Source organism: Salmo salar, chromosome ssa01 (genome assembly GCF_905237065.1).
Source record: "Salmo salar chromosome ssa01, Ssal_v3.1, whole genome shotgun sequence".
Taxonomy (NCBI): domain Eukaryota; kingdom Metazoa; phylum Chordata; class Actinopteri; order Salmoniformes; family Salmonidae; genus Salmo; species Salmo salar.
In genome coordinates this window covers 52,880,682-52,899,024 of record NC_059442.1, presented here as the reverse complement: position 1 = coordinate 52,899,024, position 18,343 = coordinate 52,880,682, and the positions used below count along the sequence as shown (strand labels likewise).

Here is an 18,343-nt window from a genome sequence, read left to right as displayed (position 1 = left end):
TCCTTCCGCTGCCGTTGGCCTTCGCAGATTCCGCCGTTACACTCCTGAAGTTGCCGGGAATAGGCTACACCAGGGGTTGGCACCCTTTTCCATTTGGAGTGCCAATTTATCTTACCATTTCTACCGATCTGCGTGCCAGTTGTGATTTTCATATGCACATTTTTGTGGAACAGTTTAATTTATAATCTCAAAGTCATAGAATGTAGATTAACCACAGACAATCTAAATGAAAATGTTAAAGTAACTTCAGTTGCCATTGCCAACTATGTAAAAGTAGCCTACATAAAGCCAACGGATAAAGACATTGCACCCTGCAGGTAGAAAATATCCTGATTAAAAATAAATATCCTATATAAATCCCATTGCTGTTGCAATTAACTTGAAACGTATCAACTGTCGGCACGAAGCTCACGCAAGCAAACTTGCGACATTGTAAATAATCAGGCATTTTATGACGTTTCCACTGGATCGGAGCATTACATTTTTCCCTTCCATGCCGAGTGGTTATCAAAACGGAGAGAGTTGGGAATATTTTTCAAATACATTGAGGAACTATTGTCATTCTCAGTGGATTCTTAAAACGGGCTTTGTTTACTTGCTGTTTGAGGTGAAGAAAAAAATACTTTGAGAAGCTTCACAATACTAGTCAAATACTATGACATCTCAAACTGTCCTTACTCAACATTGACAAGGGTGCTCCAAACAAAAGACAATGAATAAATTGCCAAAACTCATAAATGTAATTAAATAAACCAAAACTTGTCTCTCACAAGTGTAGCATATGTTGTGAGATCTGCAAATGTGTCCACTCTGACAATGAGAACGTTAAACGAATGTAATAATAATATATTGAATGCATTAACAGAAATTACCTTAACCAAACAAACATTGTAGATCTTGTCCCATCTTGATTACTGTCTGGTAATCTGGTCAAGTGCTGCGAAGAAAGCTCTAGCAAAGCTGCAGCTGGTTCAGAACAGAGCAGCACGCCCTTAACTGCACATACAGAACTAACATCAACAACATGCATACTAGTCTTTCCTGGTTGGGGATTGACAAGATATTAACGGCTTCTCTTCTAGTTTTTATGATAATTTTTTTTAAAACATTTTTAAGTCATTTAGCAGACGCTCTTATCCAGAGCGACTTACAGTAGTGAATGCATACATTTCATACATTTTTTTTTTCCCATACTGGTCCCCCGTGGGAATCGAACCCACAACCCTGGCGTTGCAAACACCATGCTCTACCAACTGAGACACACATAACTCTGAATAAAATTCCAGATTGTCTGCATAATCAAATAACATTCACCTCAGACACCCTACATACCACCCCACCAGGGGTCTCTTCACAGTCACCAAGTCCAAAACAAATTCACGCACCGTATTATACAGAGGCATGATCGCATGGAACTCCCTTCCATCTCCAATTACTCAAGCAAACAGCAAAATGACCTTTAAAAAACGGATTAAACAACATCTTATGGAACGGTGGTGACTGTGAGGGGACACACACACACACAGTTTTTTGTTGTTGTATTATTTGTATCATTGTATTTTAAATTTGTGTGACAGTGTCAGTGTTTTGTTACTTGCCTTTTTGTTCCGTTTTTTTTTTTTGTGTGTACCCCAGGAAGAGTAGCTGATGCTTCTGCAAAAGTGAATGGGGAACCAACTAAACAAAGCAAAACAAATGGGAACATCTGATTTTTGCAGTATTTCCTGGGACTCTAGGGATACATTTTTATTATTCTCGGTATTGAAACTTGGTAGTTTTTCGGGAAAATATTTATTGATGTCCCTGTTAGGGACATCAATAAATTACACAATATTGAAAGGTTTATAAATGACCCATGAACTTAAATGAACGATGGAGGTGAACTGGCGTTGAAAGGTTTATAAATGACCCATGGGGATATTAAATGTCAACCCAAATTGACCAAATTGATGGGTCGAATGCAGCTGCGCTCTGAATTGATGATTACTTGGGTGCTTCCAGCTGTGGGCAGCATTAAACCCAACCCATGGAAAACTGTTCCTGTACCCTTCATTCCGTGATATACCATTTTTTTCCTATCTCGCTAATAAATCTGTTTCGGACGAGACTGACTTCATGACCAAACTATTTACACTTAAAAAAAAAAATATTGACACTAGAATAAATGCTTCTGGCTCATATCAATGCCACCTAGGCCAATTTGTAAATGATAAGTTGCATTTTAGGGGTAGTCGCTATTTAAGTATATGTTTTCAAAATGCATACTGCCTCCAGCTCACATTGCAAAGTGGTAGGTGACACGCTGATAGTTGCCTATGCACTTGAATGGCGAATGAGAGTCACGCTTCAATTACCACTTGAGAAATAAAGAAACTGTTTTAAACACGTGATTGCATTTAAAATTATTGCGCAATGACTGGACTTATAAAAGCACATGTTTCACTCCAGCAGCAACAAGCTGAGAAGCTGCAGCAGCAGCTCTAGTGCTGTCTGACAAGTGATATTCCGCTCAAAATATGCTCTGTACGCTGTGCGCGTGTATATGGTCATTTTATTATGCGTGGGAATACTTGGGAACAGATTTCAAAAATGTGAATCACTTGGAGCTGATTTCCTGGTGTTTTTACAGTATTTTATATCCAACCGTTATAAAACAAATACAAATTTGCTCAGAAAACCTGGGGGCGGGGGAGGCTCATAAAGCCACCCAAGGGTCAAATTTCTCCCACGCCACCAGTTGGGGAACCCTGCTATAGGCCGATAAGCATACATGTGAAATGTATTTACGTCGACTGATTTTTCTTCTGATGGCTTTCGTCGTCTTCCTAGTGTGGCCGTGTTGATCGATTAGACTATGGCTGCGTTTCAAATGGCAGTGCACAACATAGGTAAACAGGGTGCCATTTCAAACGCACTTTATCGTCAAGCTATCCGTCTTCACCACGGTGTCCGCTCTGTCCCTGTGCCCAGGTGGTGGGCCATAAGGAGGGCCTGGATGTGATGGAGCGGGCAGACCCCTTGTTCCTGCTCATCGGCCTGCCCACCATCCCCGTCATGCTGATCCTGGGGAAGATGATCCGCTGGGAGGACTACGTGCTGCGCCTCTGGAGGAAGTACTCCAACAAGCTGCAGATCCTCAACAGCATCTTCCCAGGTCAGAACGGACACATTGGTAGGGATGCAAACCGTTCTGCAACAACGGTCTTCTACTACAATGGGTGGAATTCCGTGAATTTGTTGTGTGTGTCTGTATAATGAAGTGTGGGTGATAAAGCTGTTATTATGTACTTGATGGAGGATGCTACCTGTGTTAAAGGCTGTTGTAATGTTGTGTGATCATTGTGGCGTGAGCTGTGTGTGTGTGGGGATATAAGAACGCTGAGAGGTGGCCCTGTCCATTGGGGCTTGTGGAGGTCCAGTAGCAGTGGGTTTTTCCACTGAGCTCATCATCAAGGACAGTGATTGATGTGGGGAGAAACCGGACCCCAGGGCTCAGCTGGAACTTTCAACCATTTCTCCCTGCAGTCTCAGCTTGCTGGGCAAGAGCAGGCATACACCTTTACCCCCCCCCCACCCTCTGCTGCTCCAAATAAAGATACTGGCACAGACTGGTGCAGATATTGCTCAGTGGCTGGCACACCATTTTTCTCTCATCACTTGATGAATGTGTATTTGTGTGTCTTGTGTAACATAGCCAGCTGTGTAAAGATGTACTAGCAAAACAACACCCACAATGCACCTTGCCCCCTCTTCTCTGTCTCTCTCAGGGATTGGGTGTCCGGTGCCTCGTATCCCGGCGGAGGCCAGCCCCCTGGCAGACCACGTGTCAGCCACCAGGATCCTGTGTGGTGCCCTGGTATTCCCTACCATCGCCACCATCGTGGGCAAACTCATGTTCAGCAGTGTCAACTCCAACCTGCAGAGGACCATTCTGGTGGGTAACACAAACTGTCAGGCATACACACAGACAGTGGGCATGGGGTCTTGGCCATTGTCGTTATCTTGACCACATATTCTTCCTATATTAGTGATTGCCGTTTTTTGGCCATGGCAATACCTGTACTAGCTCCTCCCCGCTACTGGCCCATTCTGAGGTAACTGTGCGTTAGCTGGCAGTTGGCTGTAAGTTAATTAGTAGTTATTCCTCATGAATTTAGGATGTAGGAATGTACCCTGCGAGGCAGGCTGTAGTCAACGTGACAACTGGATGCAGTCTATCACAGTGCCATCCGTTTTGTCACCAAAGCCCCATAAACGACCCACCACTGAGACTTGTACGCTCTCGTTGGCTGGCCCTCGCTTCATATTTGTCGCCAAACCCACTGGCTCCAGGTCATCTATAAGTCTTTGGTAGGTAAAGCCCCGCCTTATCTCAGCTCACTGGTCACCATAGCAGCACCCACCCATAGCATGCGCTCCAGCAGGTATATCTCACTGGTCACCCCCAAAGCAAACTCCTCGTTTGGCTGCTTTTCCTTCCAGTTCTCTGCTGCCAATGACTGGAACAAATTGCAAAAATCGCTGGAGTCTTATATCACCCTCTCTAACTTTAAGCACCAGCTGTCAGAGCAGCTTACCGATCACTGTACCTGTACACAGCCAATCTGTAAATAGCACACAGAACTACCTCATCCTCATATTGTTACTTATCCTCTTGCTCTTTTGCAACCCAGTATCTCCACTTGCACATCATCATCTGCACATCTATCACTCCAGTGTTAATGCTAAATTGTAATTATTTTGCCACTATGGCCTATTTATTGCCTTACCTCCCTACTCTTCTACATTTGCACACACTGTACATAGATTTTTCTATTGTGTTATTGACTGTACATTTGTTTATGTGTAACTCTGTTGTTTGTGTCGCACTGCTTTGCTTTATCTTGGCCAGGTCGCAGTTGTAAATGAGAACTTGTTCTCGGCTGGCCTACCTGGTTAAATAAAGGTGAAATGAAATAAAATAAATAAAACCAGGGCTTTATGCCTCCTTGTGACCCGCCACCCCTGTGGGCCACACACACACACACACACACACACACACCTGAGAGTGCGCTGACAGCCAGGTAACCAGAGTGGCAGGGCTCGTCTGTCATATGACCCGCGCTGCCCCCTCTGAACATTGCAACCCCCCCTGCCCCACGCAAACACTCACACTCAAGTTCCCTTTAACCTCACTTAGCATTAGAGCAACAAAACCACCTAATCTCATGGTTCTATTAGTAAATTACTCAATGGAGGCTTTGTTGGCACTGACATGCAGAGGGGTACATGTGTTGTCCTATGGCAGGTTATAGTGAGCCGTTTTAAGGATGTACTGTTTATTCCCTGGCTACTACAGTATTAGAGAACTACACAGAGTACAAAACATTAAGAACATCAATTCATTGGGCCATGGACTCTACAAAGTGTCAAAAGTAGACTTAGTTGTGTCAAGTTGGCTGGATGTCCTTTGGGTGGTGGACCGTTCTTTATACACACGGGAAACTGTTGAGTGTGAAAAACCCAGAGGGGTTACAGTTCTTGACACATTGAAACCGGTGCGCCCGGAACCTACTACCGTACCCCGTTCAAAAGCACTTAAAATGTTTTGTCTTGCCCATTTACCCTCTGAATGGCACACATACACAATCCATGTCTCAAGGCTTAATAATCCTTCTTTAACCTGTCTCCTCCCTTTTCATCTACACTGATTTGAGGTGGATTTAACAAGTGACGTCAATAAGGCATCTCAGCTTTCACCTGGATAGTCTGTCATGGAAAGAGCACTGTTCCTAATGTTTTGTGCAATCAGTGTATCTTGTGTAGCAAATAGAAAAACCAGACAGAGCAGCAAGATAAATGATTTGATGCATGTGAGCTGAGTGTTGGTGACCCCTCCTTGGCACTGTGCTTACCCTTAGTTATTTTTGTCCTGTCTGCAGGGTGGGATTGCGTTTGTGGCCGTCAAGGGAGCGTTCAAGGTGTACTTCAAACAGCAGCAGTACCAGAGGCAAGCCCACCGCAAGATCCTCAACTTTACCGAGACAGAGGAGGCCTGAGAAGGGCCATGGACAGACAGACAGACAGACATACTGATACACAGGGGGAGTGGACGGAGCATGACAGTGAACTCTGAGCAGGAACACTGTCGGACAGACAGATTGACGGACATGGGGATCATTGGCGCCCCCCTAACTCTTACACCCCTCTAAGTAGCCTCGCCTCACCTCGTTCTGTTTCTGCTCTTTAGGGAGTCACCGTCGTCTGCGGCTGACATCCGTGCTGTATGATTATCACCATGTTCTATTTTGTTTTTAAAACATTCAAAGGAGAAGAGACGAGACAAGAACACTGATACAGACGTGTACTCATGCATATTCCACACAGGAGCTATTTTTTTGTTGTTGTGGAATGTGACTTGTAACTGCTATGTTGCTGTAGCAATTTTTGTTTGTTTTAATCAAGTAACCATGTGCTTGTTGTACTTTAAAAAGATACATCTGGGACACCTGTAATTATTAGACAGGAAAGTTTTATAAATAATTGTCTTACTGTTAATTTTGCAGTTTTGAAATTCTGTTTGCCAATGAGGAATATTGTTTTCCTGTATTGAATGTGTTTTAAGAGAGATTAGATATTTTATCACTAAAGGATGATTATTTGAATGAGGGAGAACCTTTTACCTGCTCCTCTAAGACATTGTTGCCACATTTCCATTGGTAAATATCCCCAGACTGATAATACATACTCTCAATTATTTCGAAGCACAGTACAAACGTAAAAGTGTGACTGTCTGTACATACAGTAATTGCACAATATGTATCGGATAAAACATTCAAGGGTATTTTTAATGTCATGCCTAGAAGTGTTGTCATTTAATTCCGTTTGTAGCTGATTTTGTGTAATTGTCTTCTACTCATGAGGTGACAGAGAATGTGATGTGTAAGCCTGCAACGGGGAGGTGGGCGGATGGATGATATCGATCTGACACATGCCGCATTACCTTCTAAATGAGAACGTAACATGACATGTCCACTGAATAAAGGCGAGATTGATGTCTCTTCTTTTAACCCAAATCGCATATTCCGCCACATATTTCCTTGCTAACTCCACCACTTGCTTTGTCTTTTAGTGTATATATTATATATATGCTCAAGGCAGTCGCATAATAACCCATTCTGTAACTACTCTTTATTCTGAAAGTGCGGTATAACCAGTATACAGTACGGTACGTGTGTGAAAAAGGCATGCCATAAACCAATCATTTGAATATTGAATATTATTGTGCACAACTCTTTTAGCTGTGCCTGGTAGACAGATATGCTCCAATAATCTGTTGTTGTCAGCTCAGCTTTTACATTAACTCTAAAGAAAATATATCATGCCAAAAGTGACATTGAAGTTATTAATTGTATCATACAGACATTGTTTCTCAATTTATAGTTTCATGGTGGATTGTGAATAAATGTACTTTTTCAAACCTTGAAGTGGATGTGTTCATGCTAAGATCCAGGGGCCTCATAAAACGGATTTACGATCAATTTTGATCTTAAGTATATGATTTACGCAGAAAACCATGTGTAAGAAGTTATTTAGAAAACCTGACTTTGACGTGGAAATGATCTCTACGCAAAGTCTAGACTTGACGTAAGTAATTTACCTGCTAGTTATGTTGAGGTGTTGCCGTTTGGGACGCATGTGCGTCCAAGCCTGTGGTGAACTTTGCATTAGCTTTATGAACAATTAGTTAGGAATGATCAATTAAAAGTGTGAGGAATGAATTGACAGACGCAAGGTGTTTTGAATTAAAAACAGGATGCAATGTTCTATAAATAGTGTCAAATTAGAAAAAAGTAACCATGGCTGTTCTTGCGTTATTGGAAAACATTGAAAACCGTGCGTCTAGAAAGGAGAGTTTTCAGAGACCGGAATGACTTTTTTTCGCATGATAATCCATGGCTTATAAATCGGTATCGTCTCCCAATAAATGTTCTGTTAGATTTGTGAGCGGATTTAGCCCCTAATCTGGAAAGGAAGATACTCTGTCATCATGCCGTACCCGTATCTGTCCGAGTACTGTCCACTCTGGGATTCCTCGGTACTGGGACACTCCAGGGGGAAATGAGTGACAGGTCGGGTATATCACAGCCATCATTCAGCCGCATCCTGCCACAAGTGATCTCATCTTCCAAAAAGGTTGTTTTTCTCTTTTGGTCCATTCCTGACTAAACCCTCATTTGTGCTAGCGTTCTTTAAGGGGAAATCGCTGATTGTAAATTAATTGGAGATTTATAGATCACCGGTGCGTAAATAACAAATGGGCTTCTGACAAGGTTTTTTATGCTCTCTTTTATGAATCGAACGTAAGCACACCGTCTGAAATGATCTTACGACCAAGTTCAAGTATAAATCTAATATTTTTATGAGGCCCCAGATGTGTATTGTAGGACTGACTCAATCCAAATTTCATAAACATGAACAAGGGGCTAATATCGCTCAAAAACAGCTTGGACGAATCACTATTTCACAGTATACGGGTGAAAGATAACGGTCTATATTACTTTAGCATAGTGTGTTCTTCTGAGGCAGTCATATTTGGGATACATATCCTGCATTGACTGGCGAGTCGATATCTTTAACTATTTGTTCCAGTATAGTAATTTATTAAACACACAGGAGGAAATAAAAACGAAACATTTCAGCATTACTGAGCCATGAACATGTCTGCACCAACCAATCACAATCAGCCAATTGACAGCAGTTTCAAATCAAATTTTGTCACAGGTGAAGACCTATGGTGAACCGCTTACCTACAACTGACAGTCTCGCCGAAACTCCAGTTTCATATGATCAGGCACCTGGTATTCATTAGGGCACACCATTTGAAAACAAGCGTTTCTTATCTGACAACTTCAGGTAGTCCCTTCTGGTTTCAGTAATTTCGGTCAAATGAATACTACCCAGTTTCTCAAAGTTATTCCCATGTTCAAGTCTGTACTGATTACTCATCATCGCTTCTTTAAAACAGTGCAGCATTAAGTTTTGATAGGCCTGAGGACGCATGGGAGATCACATAAAGCTGATATTTGCTGTATTATAGTGGTTGGCGCTAGCTTGAGTTAGCAAGGCTTGTTGTTACACAGACATGGCTCCAATCCACACAGAAAACAGCCAGTTCCGCTTTTCAATATGTGTATGTTTTTAGGCTGGATGAGAGCAAGGACCCAAGAATACAGTGCAGCGTGTCCCCCCTCTACGTAATAGTACAGAGACCATTTAGGTTTAAATCCACACTTAATTCACAAGAGTTTATTGCTTAGTGAGAAACAGGCCTGACTACAACTTCACCCTCCATACATGGGCCTCTTTTGAACCCCTACAGCCAAAACATGATTATTTAAAGGGTGCTGAGAAAATACTAGACTGAAAATCAGTTTACCCCACCAGACATTCTAACAGTCCTATATGTTTTTCTGAAAGACAGCATCCCCACTGAGCACAGATGTCAATTCCAGGTTGGTTCAATGTAATTTTCATTGAAATGACATGGAAACAAAGATGATCCAACCAGTGTGTGCCCAGTGGGTCTTTAAGTGTGCCGCCGCAATCCTGTTCCAGGTCTGACCCACAGAGACAAAGTGCAGTTGGCTGACTGTCAAACCACACACACACTGCTGTGTATCCAGCTGACTGCACCAGTTATAGAGTTAAATCTCTATTGCTCCAGCTCTGTAAGAGACCATCTTCACTGCCAGAGAATGACCAATCGCCACCCCCCCTTTCAAAGGCACAAGCTAAGTCTCAAAATGGTGAAAAATGTAGGGGGGGGGGCTATGCAAGAAATCAAACACTTGATGAAAATAACAACATGAGCTATAAAACTAATTTATGACCCCAGACAAATAAATAGACATTTAAAATACGTTTATTTTTCTTCAATGTCAAATAAAAGCAAAAAGCAAAAGATTGAGGTACCCTGAGATGATGCTCAGATAATACAACCCTGCAGAAAGCACTTAGTTAAAAAGAAAAGCTTCCTGAACACCACCAAATAAGCAGTTTTAAAACAACTCCTCAAAGGGCCCCGACATTTTACTAGTTAAAAAAAAGTCCGATCTCAAAACGTGTACATTATGGATTAAAACAGAAACATTTCCATAAGGCTGATTGTTTTTGTAATAAAACAGAAATGGTCTAAAATCATGTGTTGCACAGTCATTATTTAAACACAAAGTGTCTCCGTGATAACAATTCGGCCAGTTGTCACAGTGCCGACGCGTCGCACAAGTACATAAGAGAAATGTATGTGTCCAGCGTGTTTGAAATGAAATGTGCACCCTTGCAGAGCTAACCACCTACTTCAACAGCTTCACAACACCATAATCATTAACTAACGGTTTATTCTCACCACAGCAGCATGTCCTTGTGGCTAAGCTGAATAAAAACACTTCATCATGAAGTATCAAGGGGTACTTGTACTGGTTTACAGGGTTCTGGCCTTGAGGTTCTTTAAGTCAGTACTATTCCTCTACAAACAGTCTATACAATGTCGGGAATGTGTGTTGGTGGGGTTTTCGATGAGACTAAAACAAAAACGAGTTTTTGTGTGATCTCTACTATCACACTGAGCTATGATGAGAACCACAGCTAAGTTGTAGGAATCACACGCATTTCCAAGCACCTCTAGTGGCCTCTAAAGTTTACACACACGTCAGATAAGTGTGGTTCCAGACTCCAGTTGCCACGGGGAGAGACAGAGCAGGGTCCCCCCAGCAACCTCCCACAGGGCTCCCATGCTGCTTGGTCCTCACAGTTTGGCAGCCATGAAGTTGATGTGAGTGAATGGCTTGGCCAGGGGAAAGAGGGGCAGGCTCCTCTTGAACTCAGTCATGTCCTGCACCAACGTAGGCTGCAGAGAGAGATGGACAGGTCAGTATGTTACACACCAACACTGCTGTGCTAATGGAACACAGAGAAAGGTGAACACACATTACCTGTGGCAGGGATGGGGCAGGGGCCAGGTTGACGTCATTCTGGGCAGGGAACTCTCCCACCACGGGGCCTAAACAAAAAGACAGACATTTCAACACAACTATTAAAAAAGTCAAATAAACATATTCACACTAACAAACCAATTTAAATGTATATCCTCCAACCCAAAAACTCTCCATCGCTAGTACAATACTCACAGGAGTCCATCTCCCTAGACAGGACGTGCACAGACACCTTGTGCCTCTTGGGTGCGTCCACCGCCAACAGATCCTACAAAGGACAGGATTTTGATAGACACAGAGAGAAGAGACAGACCATTTTAATAGAAGCCTTTATTTAGTTCACTGTCCCAGAAAAATTCATTACAGTGTTTCCCCTATATTAATTCAGCAGCGGCACCCCACTGCTGCTAAATAGTTGCTGCCACTCCCAAAAATATATATTTTTTAAAATAACATCTAAATGGTTATTTTTAACAAATATCTGTGCCGAGATGCGCTTTTAAAGGGATAGTGCGAGATTTTGGCAAGTAAGCACTTTTCATACCCAGAGTCAGATGAAGTCATGAATACCAATGTTATAGCTGCGTGCAGTTTGAAGTTGCTAACTAGCGTTAGCGTCATGACGAAGTCATGCTCATTGTGATAGCTTCCTTCAAACTGCACGCAGACATAAAAATGGTATCTATGAGAAAAAAGTAGAAAAAGGTTAATTCCCCAAATCTCACAATATCCCTTTAAGATCAGAATTTGTAAGCAAACAGAGTGAGCAGTGGCATGAATGAGAGCCATGAGCGATTGTGACTCATCTCCCTACAGTGCATCAGTTCTATTTTTCAGTTACACACTCAGAACCCCCGATTAGAAATGTATTACACAATGAAAATATTCTGCATGGGGCCTGTGCTGCTTCTGCTGACGTAGAAATATGGGAAGTCTTTCATTGCCTCTGTATCCTTTGCCCCCTTATCCTCTTGAAACACACACCACCCTGGCAGTGACGCAACCCCTCATTATGGCTGTTATTATTCCGCGAACACAGCGCACCGTGTCAGTGTCACCGCCACAGCTATGAATAGAACCAGGACGTAGGATCAAGGGAGACAATCAAGTTTTTCACTACTATATCTCTTGACACATTGATGAAAATAATCATGGCCTCTAAACCCTCAAGCTGCATACTGGACCCTATTCCAACTAAACGACTGAAAGAGCTGCTTCCTGTGCTTGGCCCTCCTATGTTGAACATAATAAACGGCTCTCTATCCACCGGATGTGTACCAAACGGACTAAAATTGGCAGTAATAAAACCTCTTGAAAAAGCCAAACATTGACCCAGAAAATATAAAAAACTAAAATCGGCCTATATCGAATCTCCCATTCCTTTAAAAAAAATAAAAAGAAGAAAAAAATAAAACCTGTTGGCAGCAACTCACTGCCTTCCTGAAGCCAAACAATGTATACGAAACGCTTCAGTCTGGTTTTAGACCCCATCATAGCACTGAGACTGCACTTGTGAAGGTGGTAAATGACCTTTTAATGGCATCAGACCGAGGCTCAGCATCTGACCTTGTGCTCTTAGACCTTAGTGTCGCTTTTGAAACCGTCGATCACCACATTCTTTTGGAGAGATTGGAAACCCAAATTGGTCTACACAGACAAGTTCTGGCCTGGTTTAGATCTCATCTGTCGGAAAGATATCAGTTTGTCTCTGTGGATGGTTTGTCCTCTGACAAATCAACTGTAAATTTCGGTGTTCCTCAAGGCTCCGTTTTAGGACCACTATTGTTTTCACTATATATTTTACCCCTTGGTGATGTCATTTGGAAACAATGTTAACTTTCACTGCTATGCGGGTGACACACAGCTGTACATTTCGATGAAACATGATGAAGCCCCAAAATTGCCCTCCCTGGAAGCCTGTGTTTCAGACATAAGGAAGTGGATGGCTGCAAATGTTCTACTTTTTAACTCAGACAAAACAGAGATGTTTGTTCTAGGTCCCAAGAAACAAAGAGATCTTCTGTTGAAACTGACAATCATCTTGATGGTTGTACAGTCGTCTCAAACAAAACTGTGAAGGACCTCAGCGTTACTCTGGACCCTGATCTCTCTTTAGACGAACATATCAAGACTGTTTCAAGGACAGCTTTTTTCCATCTACGTAACATTGCAAAAATCAGAAACTTTGTCCAAAAATGATGCAGAAAAATGTATCCATGCTTTTGTCACATCTAGGTTAGATTACTGCAATGCTCTACTTTCCGGCTAAAGCACTAAATAAACTTCAGTTAGTGCTAAACACGGCTGCTAGAATCTTGACTAGAACCAAAATATTTGATCATATTACTCCAGTGCTAGCCTCTCTACACTAGCTTCCTGTTAAGGCGGGGGCTGATTTCAAGGTTTTACTGCTAACCCACAAAGCATTACATGGGCTTGCTCCTACCCATCTTTCCGATTTGGTCCTGCCGTACATATCTACACGTACGCTACGGTCACAAAACACAGGCCTCTTACTGTCCCTAGAATTTCTAAGCAAACAGCTGGAGGCAGGGCTTTCTCCTGTAGAGCTACATTTTTATGGAATGGTCTGCCTACCCATGTGACAGACGCAGACTCAGTCTCGACCTTTAAGTCTTTATTGAAGACTCATCTCTTCAGTAGGTCCTATGATTGAGTGTAGTCTGGCCCAGGAGTGTGAAGGTGAACAGAAAGGCACTGGAGCAACGAACCGCCCTTGCTGTCTCTGCCTGGCCGGTTCCCCGCTCTCCACTGGGATTCTCTGCCTCTAACCCCATTACAGGGTCTGAGTCACTGGCACTCGTCCATGCCGTCCCTAGGAGGGATCTTCCTGTCCGGATTGGCGCCCCCCACCCCTTGGGTTGTGCTGTGGCGGAGATCTTTGCGGGCTATACTCTGCCTGAAGATATCCCTCTAGTGGTGTGGGGGCTGTGCTTTGGCAAAGTGGGTGGGGTTATATCCTGCAAGTTTGTTTGGTTGGCACTCACCTCTGCTGACCTGTTGCACCCTCTACCACCACTGTGATTGTTATTATTTGACCCTGCTGGTCATCTATGAACATTTGAACATCTTGGCCATGTTCCGTTATAATCTCTACCTGGCACAGCCAGAAGAGGACTGGCCACCCCTCTCAGCCTGGTTCCTCTGTAGGTTTCTTCCTAGGTTCTGGCCTTTCTAGGGAGTTTTTCCTAGCCACCGTGCTTCTACACCTGCATTGCTTGCTGTTTGGGGTTTTAGGCTGGGTTTCTGTACAGCACTTTGACATCAGCTGATGTAAGAAGGGCTTTATAAATAAATGTGATTGATTGAAGAGTGGTGGAGGGGAATAAATAAACAGGGTGCCATCTTTCAGTTGCACGCACATGGGCACACATACACCAATGGAGTCCTATGGTAAAGAGTAAGGAAACCGCAGGCGTCTCGTGTGCGTCTCCATGGCAACTGCTTGTGTGAGAAAGTATGACTTTACCTGAAATGTAAGCGGTATGCAATGCAAAGGGAGAGAGCGCTACGCACCAGGTAGAACTGCATGATGTTTTCTTTAGTCAACGTCTTCAGATAGGCCACCTCAATGTTGTCTAGAAAAACAACAGAAAACACTTAGGACTAACAGTGGATGATTTGAGATATCACTACAGCTTAGACCTAAACAGGGGGGGACTGTATGCATGAACGTAGAACAGAACTAGACGCAAAGCTCCTGCATACTCATCACCAGAAGGACACCGTGAAATAAATAGTTGAACTATTAAATAAGAATTCCTCTTACATCTATATAAAAAGCTTCCATACGGAGCAACACAACGGCTCTACAGCGTCACCAGCCACACTGAACTTGATGTACAATGTTCCACTTCCTATCATTACCTTGGTGTGCAGACTGTTGCGGCTCAGTCTCCTATCCCTCCAACAATGAAAACATGGTTATCGTCACCCTCTACTTGGAACGCACAGGGGTTTACGGCAAATTTCCAGCAAATCAGCCCATAACAGCATTCAGGTGTGCCCGGGGTGCTGATTATTCTGGGGTCTAATCAATGCTAATTGGTGCAGCAGGTAGCTCTGAGGCAGCAACAACCTTGACTTCAAAGATCCTCCAGAATGTCAATATTCTGATAACTTAATCTCACTCGAAACACCTTTTCATATAACAAGGCCTCCTAGCAGTTATAATACAAGGAGGGTCAGGAGGAATATCCATTTAGTTGACAGTAACTCAAACTCCCCACAGCTTTCACTTGGAAAAAAACTCTTAGGCCTCCAGCTCAGGTAAAGGTGTGCGTGTTGCTCATTGTGTCTACGCATGCTCACCTCTGTCGAAGTTGTACTGCTGGGAGATGATCTCCCCCCAGTACTTGGCGCACTCGGCAGCCAGCTTCTTGGGCTTGTCCAGGCGGCGGATGGCCAGGGCCTGGATGTGTTTCTGGAAGGCCTCGTCGTTCATTTCCTCCACAGACTTCTCTGTGGCTTTTAGGAAAGCCTCTACCCGGCTCTCCAGGTAGTGGGGGGCCTTCTCCGACTGGATGATGAAGCGCAGGCCCTGGACCCCGTTAGCGCGCCGCGGACCGCTAAACACTATATACCCTGAGAAGAGAGCACAGTAAAAAAAAGTCAGGAAAAATGCACTGTAAATTCTGGAACATGTCTTTATAGGTGTTTAACTGCATGTACAGGTAAAGGAAACACTTGAGTATATGAGGGATACAAAGTATATTGAAAGCAGGTGCTTCCACACAGGTGTGGTTCCTGAGAATTGCTAAATTAACATCCCATCAAGTATAAAATGCCAAGTTGCCCATTATTTTGGCTTCCATGGCTAGAAGAGATCTCAGTGACTTTGAAAGAGGGGTCTCAAACGAGCAAAAGGGGTTTAAAGGGTGTGTGTGTGAGAGAGAGAGAGAGAGAGACACCAGTTCTCAATCCAATTGAACACTATTCTGGAGCAGCGTATTAAGAGAGCATTTTCCACCACCATTAACACCATTTCTCGTGGAAGAATGGTGTCGCATCCCTCCAATAGAGTTCCAGAAACGTGTAGAATCTATGCCAGGGCGCATTGAATATGTTCTGGCGGCTCGTGGTGGCCCAACACCCTATTTAGACACTTTGTTGCGTCTTGGCGATTCCTTTATTTTGGCAGTTACCTATATGTACAGTGCATTCAGAAAGTATTCAGACCCTTTGACATTTTGTTACATTACAGCATTATTCGAAAACGGATTAAATCGATTTTCCCCTCATCAATCTACACAGAATACAGCATAATGACAAAGCAAAAACATGTTTTTTGAAATTTTAGCAAATGTATAAATACAAAACTGAAATATCACATTTACATAAGTATTCAGACCCTTCACTCAGTACTTTGTTGACGAACCTTTGGTTTCCAGTTTAGAGTCTTCTTGGCTATGATGCTACAAGCTTGGCACAACTGTATTTGGAGAGTTTCTCCCATTCTTCTCTGCAGATCTTCTCAAGCTCTGTCAGGTTGGATGGGGAGCGTCACTGCACAGCTATTTTTCAGGTCTCGATCTGGTTCAAGTCTTGGCTCTGGCTGGGCCACTCAGACTTGTCCCGAAGCCACTTCTGCGTTGTCTTGGCTGTGTGCTTAGGGTCGTTGTCCTGTTGGAAGGTGAACCTTCGGCCCAGTCTGAGGTCCTGAACGCTCTGGTGAAGGTTTTCATCAAGGATCTCTCTGTACTTTGCTCTGTTCATCTTTCCCTCAATCCTGAATAGTCTCAGAGTCCCTGCCACTGAAAAACATTCCCACAGAATGATGCTGCCACCACCACCATACTTCACCGTAGGGACGGTATTGGCCAGGTGATGAGCTCGACGCTTGGCTTTCAGGCCAAAGAGTTCAATCTTGGTTTCATCAGACAAGAGAATCTTGTTCCTCATCATCGGAGAGTCCTTTAGGTGCCTTTTAACAAACTTCAAGCGGGCTGTCATGTGCCTTTTACTGAGGAGTGGCTTCCTTCTGGCCACTACCATAAAGGCCTGATTGGTGGAGTGCTGAAGAGACAGTTGTCCTGGAAGGTTCTCCCATCTCCACAAAGGAACTCTAGAGCTCTGTCAAAGTGACCAAAGGGTTCTTGGTCACCTCCCTGACCAAGAACCTTCTCCCCTGATTGCTCAGTTTATTTAGGCCGGCCAGCTCTCTGAAGAGTCTTGGTGGCTCCAAACTTCTTCCCATTTAAGAATGATGGAGGCCACTGTGTTCTTGGGGACCTTCAATGCGACAGCCATTTTTTGGTACCCTTCGCCAGATCTGTGCCTCGACACAATCCTGTCTCGGAGCTCTATAGACAATTCCTTCAACCTCATGGCTTGGTTTTTGCTCTGACATGCACTGTCAACTGTGGGACCTTGTATAGACAGGCGTTTGCATTTCCAAATCATGTCCCATCAATTTAATTTACCCCAGGTGGACTCCAATCAAGTTGTAGAAACAAAGGATGAGTAATGGAAACAAGATGCACCTGAGCTCAATTTTGAGTCTCATAGCAAAGGGTTTGAATACTTATGTAAATAAGGTATGCTTTTAATAAGGCTGTAACATAAAATGTGGAAAAAGTCAAGGCGTCTGAATACTTTCCGAATGCACTGTATACCGTTCCTTTTTCACAGCAGGGTTTTGAGTTTGAGTGTGTTTAAGTACTTTACGATGGACATTTCCAAGGGAGGTCCATTCCCCCCTGCCTTCCTGGACCGGTCTCCACTGGTGTGAGAGAGAGAGCGAACGCATGCGTGGTCGTACCCAACTGTTCTTTGGTGCGCAGTGTGTTGAAGCAGGGCTCAGAGATGATCTGGCAGAAGAGCTCCAGCAGCATGTTGTCGTGGGTTGTCTGCATGTCTGTCTGGTAGTAGATCTCTATGCCACAGTTGTTGTGCACCTCGTTCCTCTGCTGGTACACATACCAGCCACCTGGAAGGCACAGACAGCATCTTAGTCATTAAGGCACAATGGAAAATGTTTTGCAACGGAAAAGAAAAACAAGTGTTTGTCATTGGACAAGTTGTCCAGGTACTCGCTCCCAGTTTCAGTCCCTTTGGTGCTTAATATATATGACCCAGGGCTTACACGCAATATAGATGCAGCGTCACAAATTTCAAAAAAACACATTCACCAAACATGCAATACAGAAGTCATGGGCCTCAAACAGCTAACCCTAATGCAAAGTGTAAAACGCTGCATGCATGACTTGGCAACCATTGAGGCTTAAAAAAAAAAATGCATTTAGGAATAAGCAACGACCTATGAACGACCTAGCCGGTTGATGAATCACCAGCTTAACTGTAAATATGCAATTACTATAGAACATGTTTGGACAGAGAGATTTAAAAGG

The 18,343-nt window shown here is 43.4% G+C and overlaps 2 protein-coding genes across 3 annotated transcripts in view; one reads left to right on the top strand and one right to left on the bottom strand.

Moving 5' to 3' along the window:
• marchf5 (membrane-associated ring finger (C3HC4) 5) overlaps positions 1 to 7,459 on the top strand; it is a 52,492-nt gene extending 45,033 nt beyond the window's left edge. Inside the window, 3 exon segments of the mRNA NM_001140034.1 lie at positions 2,971 to 3,172; positions 3,768 to 3,934; positions 5,922 to 7,459. Coding sequence (NP_001133506.1) covers positions 2,971 to 3,172; positions 3,768 to 3,934; positions 5,922 to 6,038 — 486 coding nt within the window. The 3' untranslated portion in view covers positions 6,039 to 7,459.
• Positions 7,460 to 9,888: 2,429 nt separating this feature from the next.
• Positions 9,889 to 18,343, bottom strand: part of LOC106604847 (insulin-degrading enzyme) — a 43,381-nt gene continuing 34,926 nt past the window's right edge. For both annotated transcript variants that reach the window (XM_014199905.2, XM_014199914.2), the window contains exons 20-25: positions 17,755 to 17,922; positions 15,306 to 15,578; positions 14,511 to 14,572; positions 11,169 to 11,241; positions 10,974 to 11,041; positions 9,889 to 10,888 (exon numbers count right to left, since the gene is read on the bottom strand). In XM_014199905.2, the coding sequence (XP_014055380.1) occupies positions 10,787 to 10,888; positions 10,974 to 11,041; positions 11,169 to 11,241; positions 14,511 to 14,572; positions 15,306 to 15,578; positions 17,755 to 17,922 (746 nt within the window). In that variant the 3' untranslated portion in view covers positions 9,889 to 10,786. The remainder of the gene's footprint in view (positions 10,889 to 10,973; positions 11,042 to 11,168; positions 11,242 to 14,510; positions 14,573 to 15,305; positions 15,579 to 17,754; positions 17,923 to 18,343) is intronic.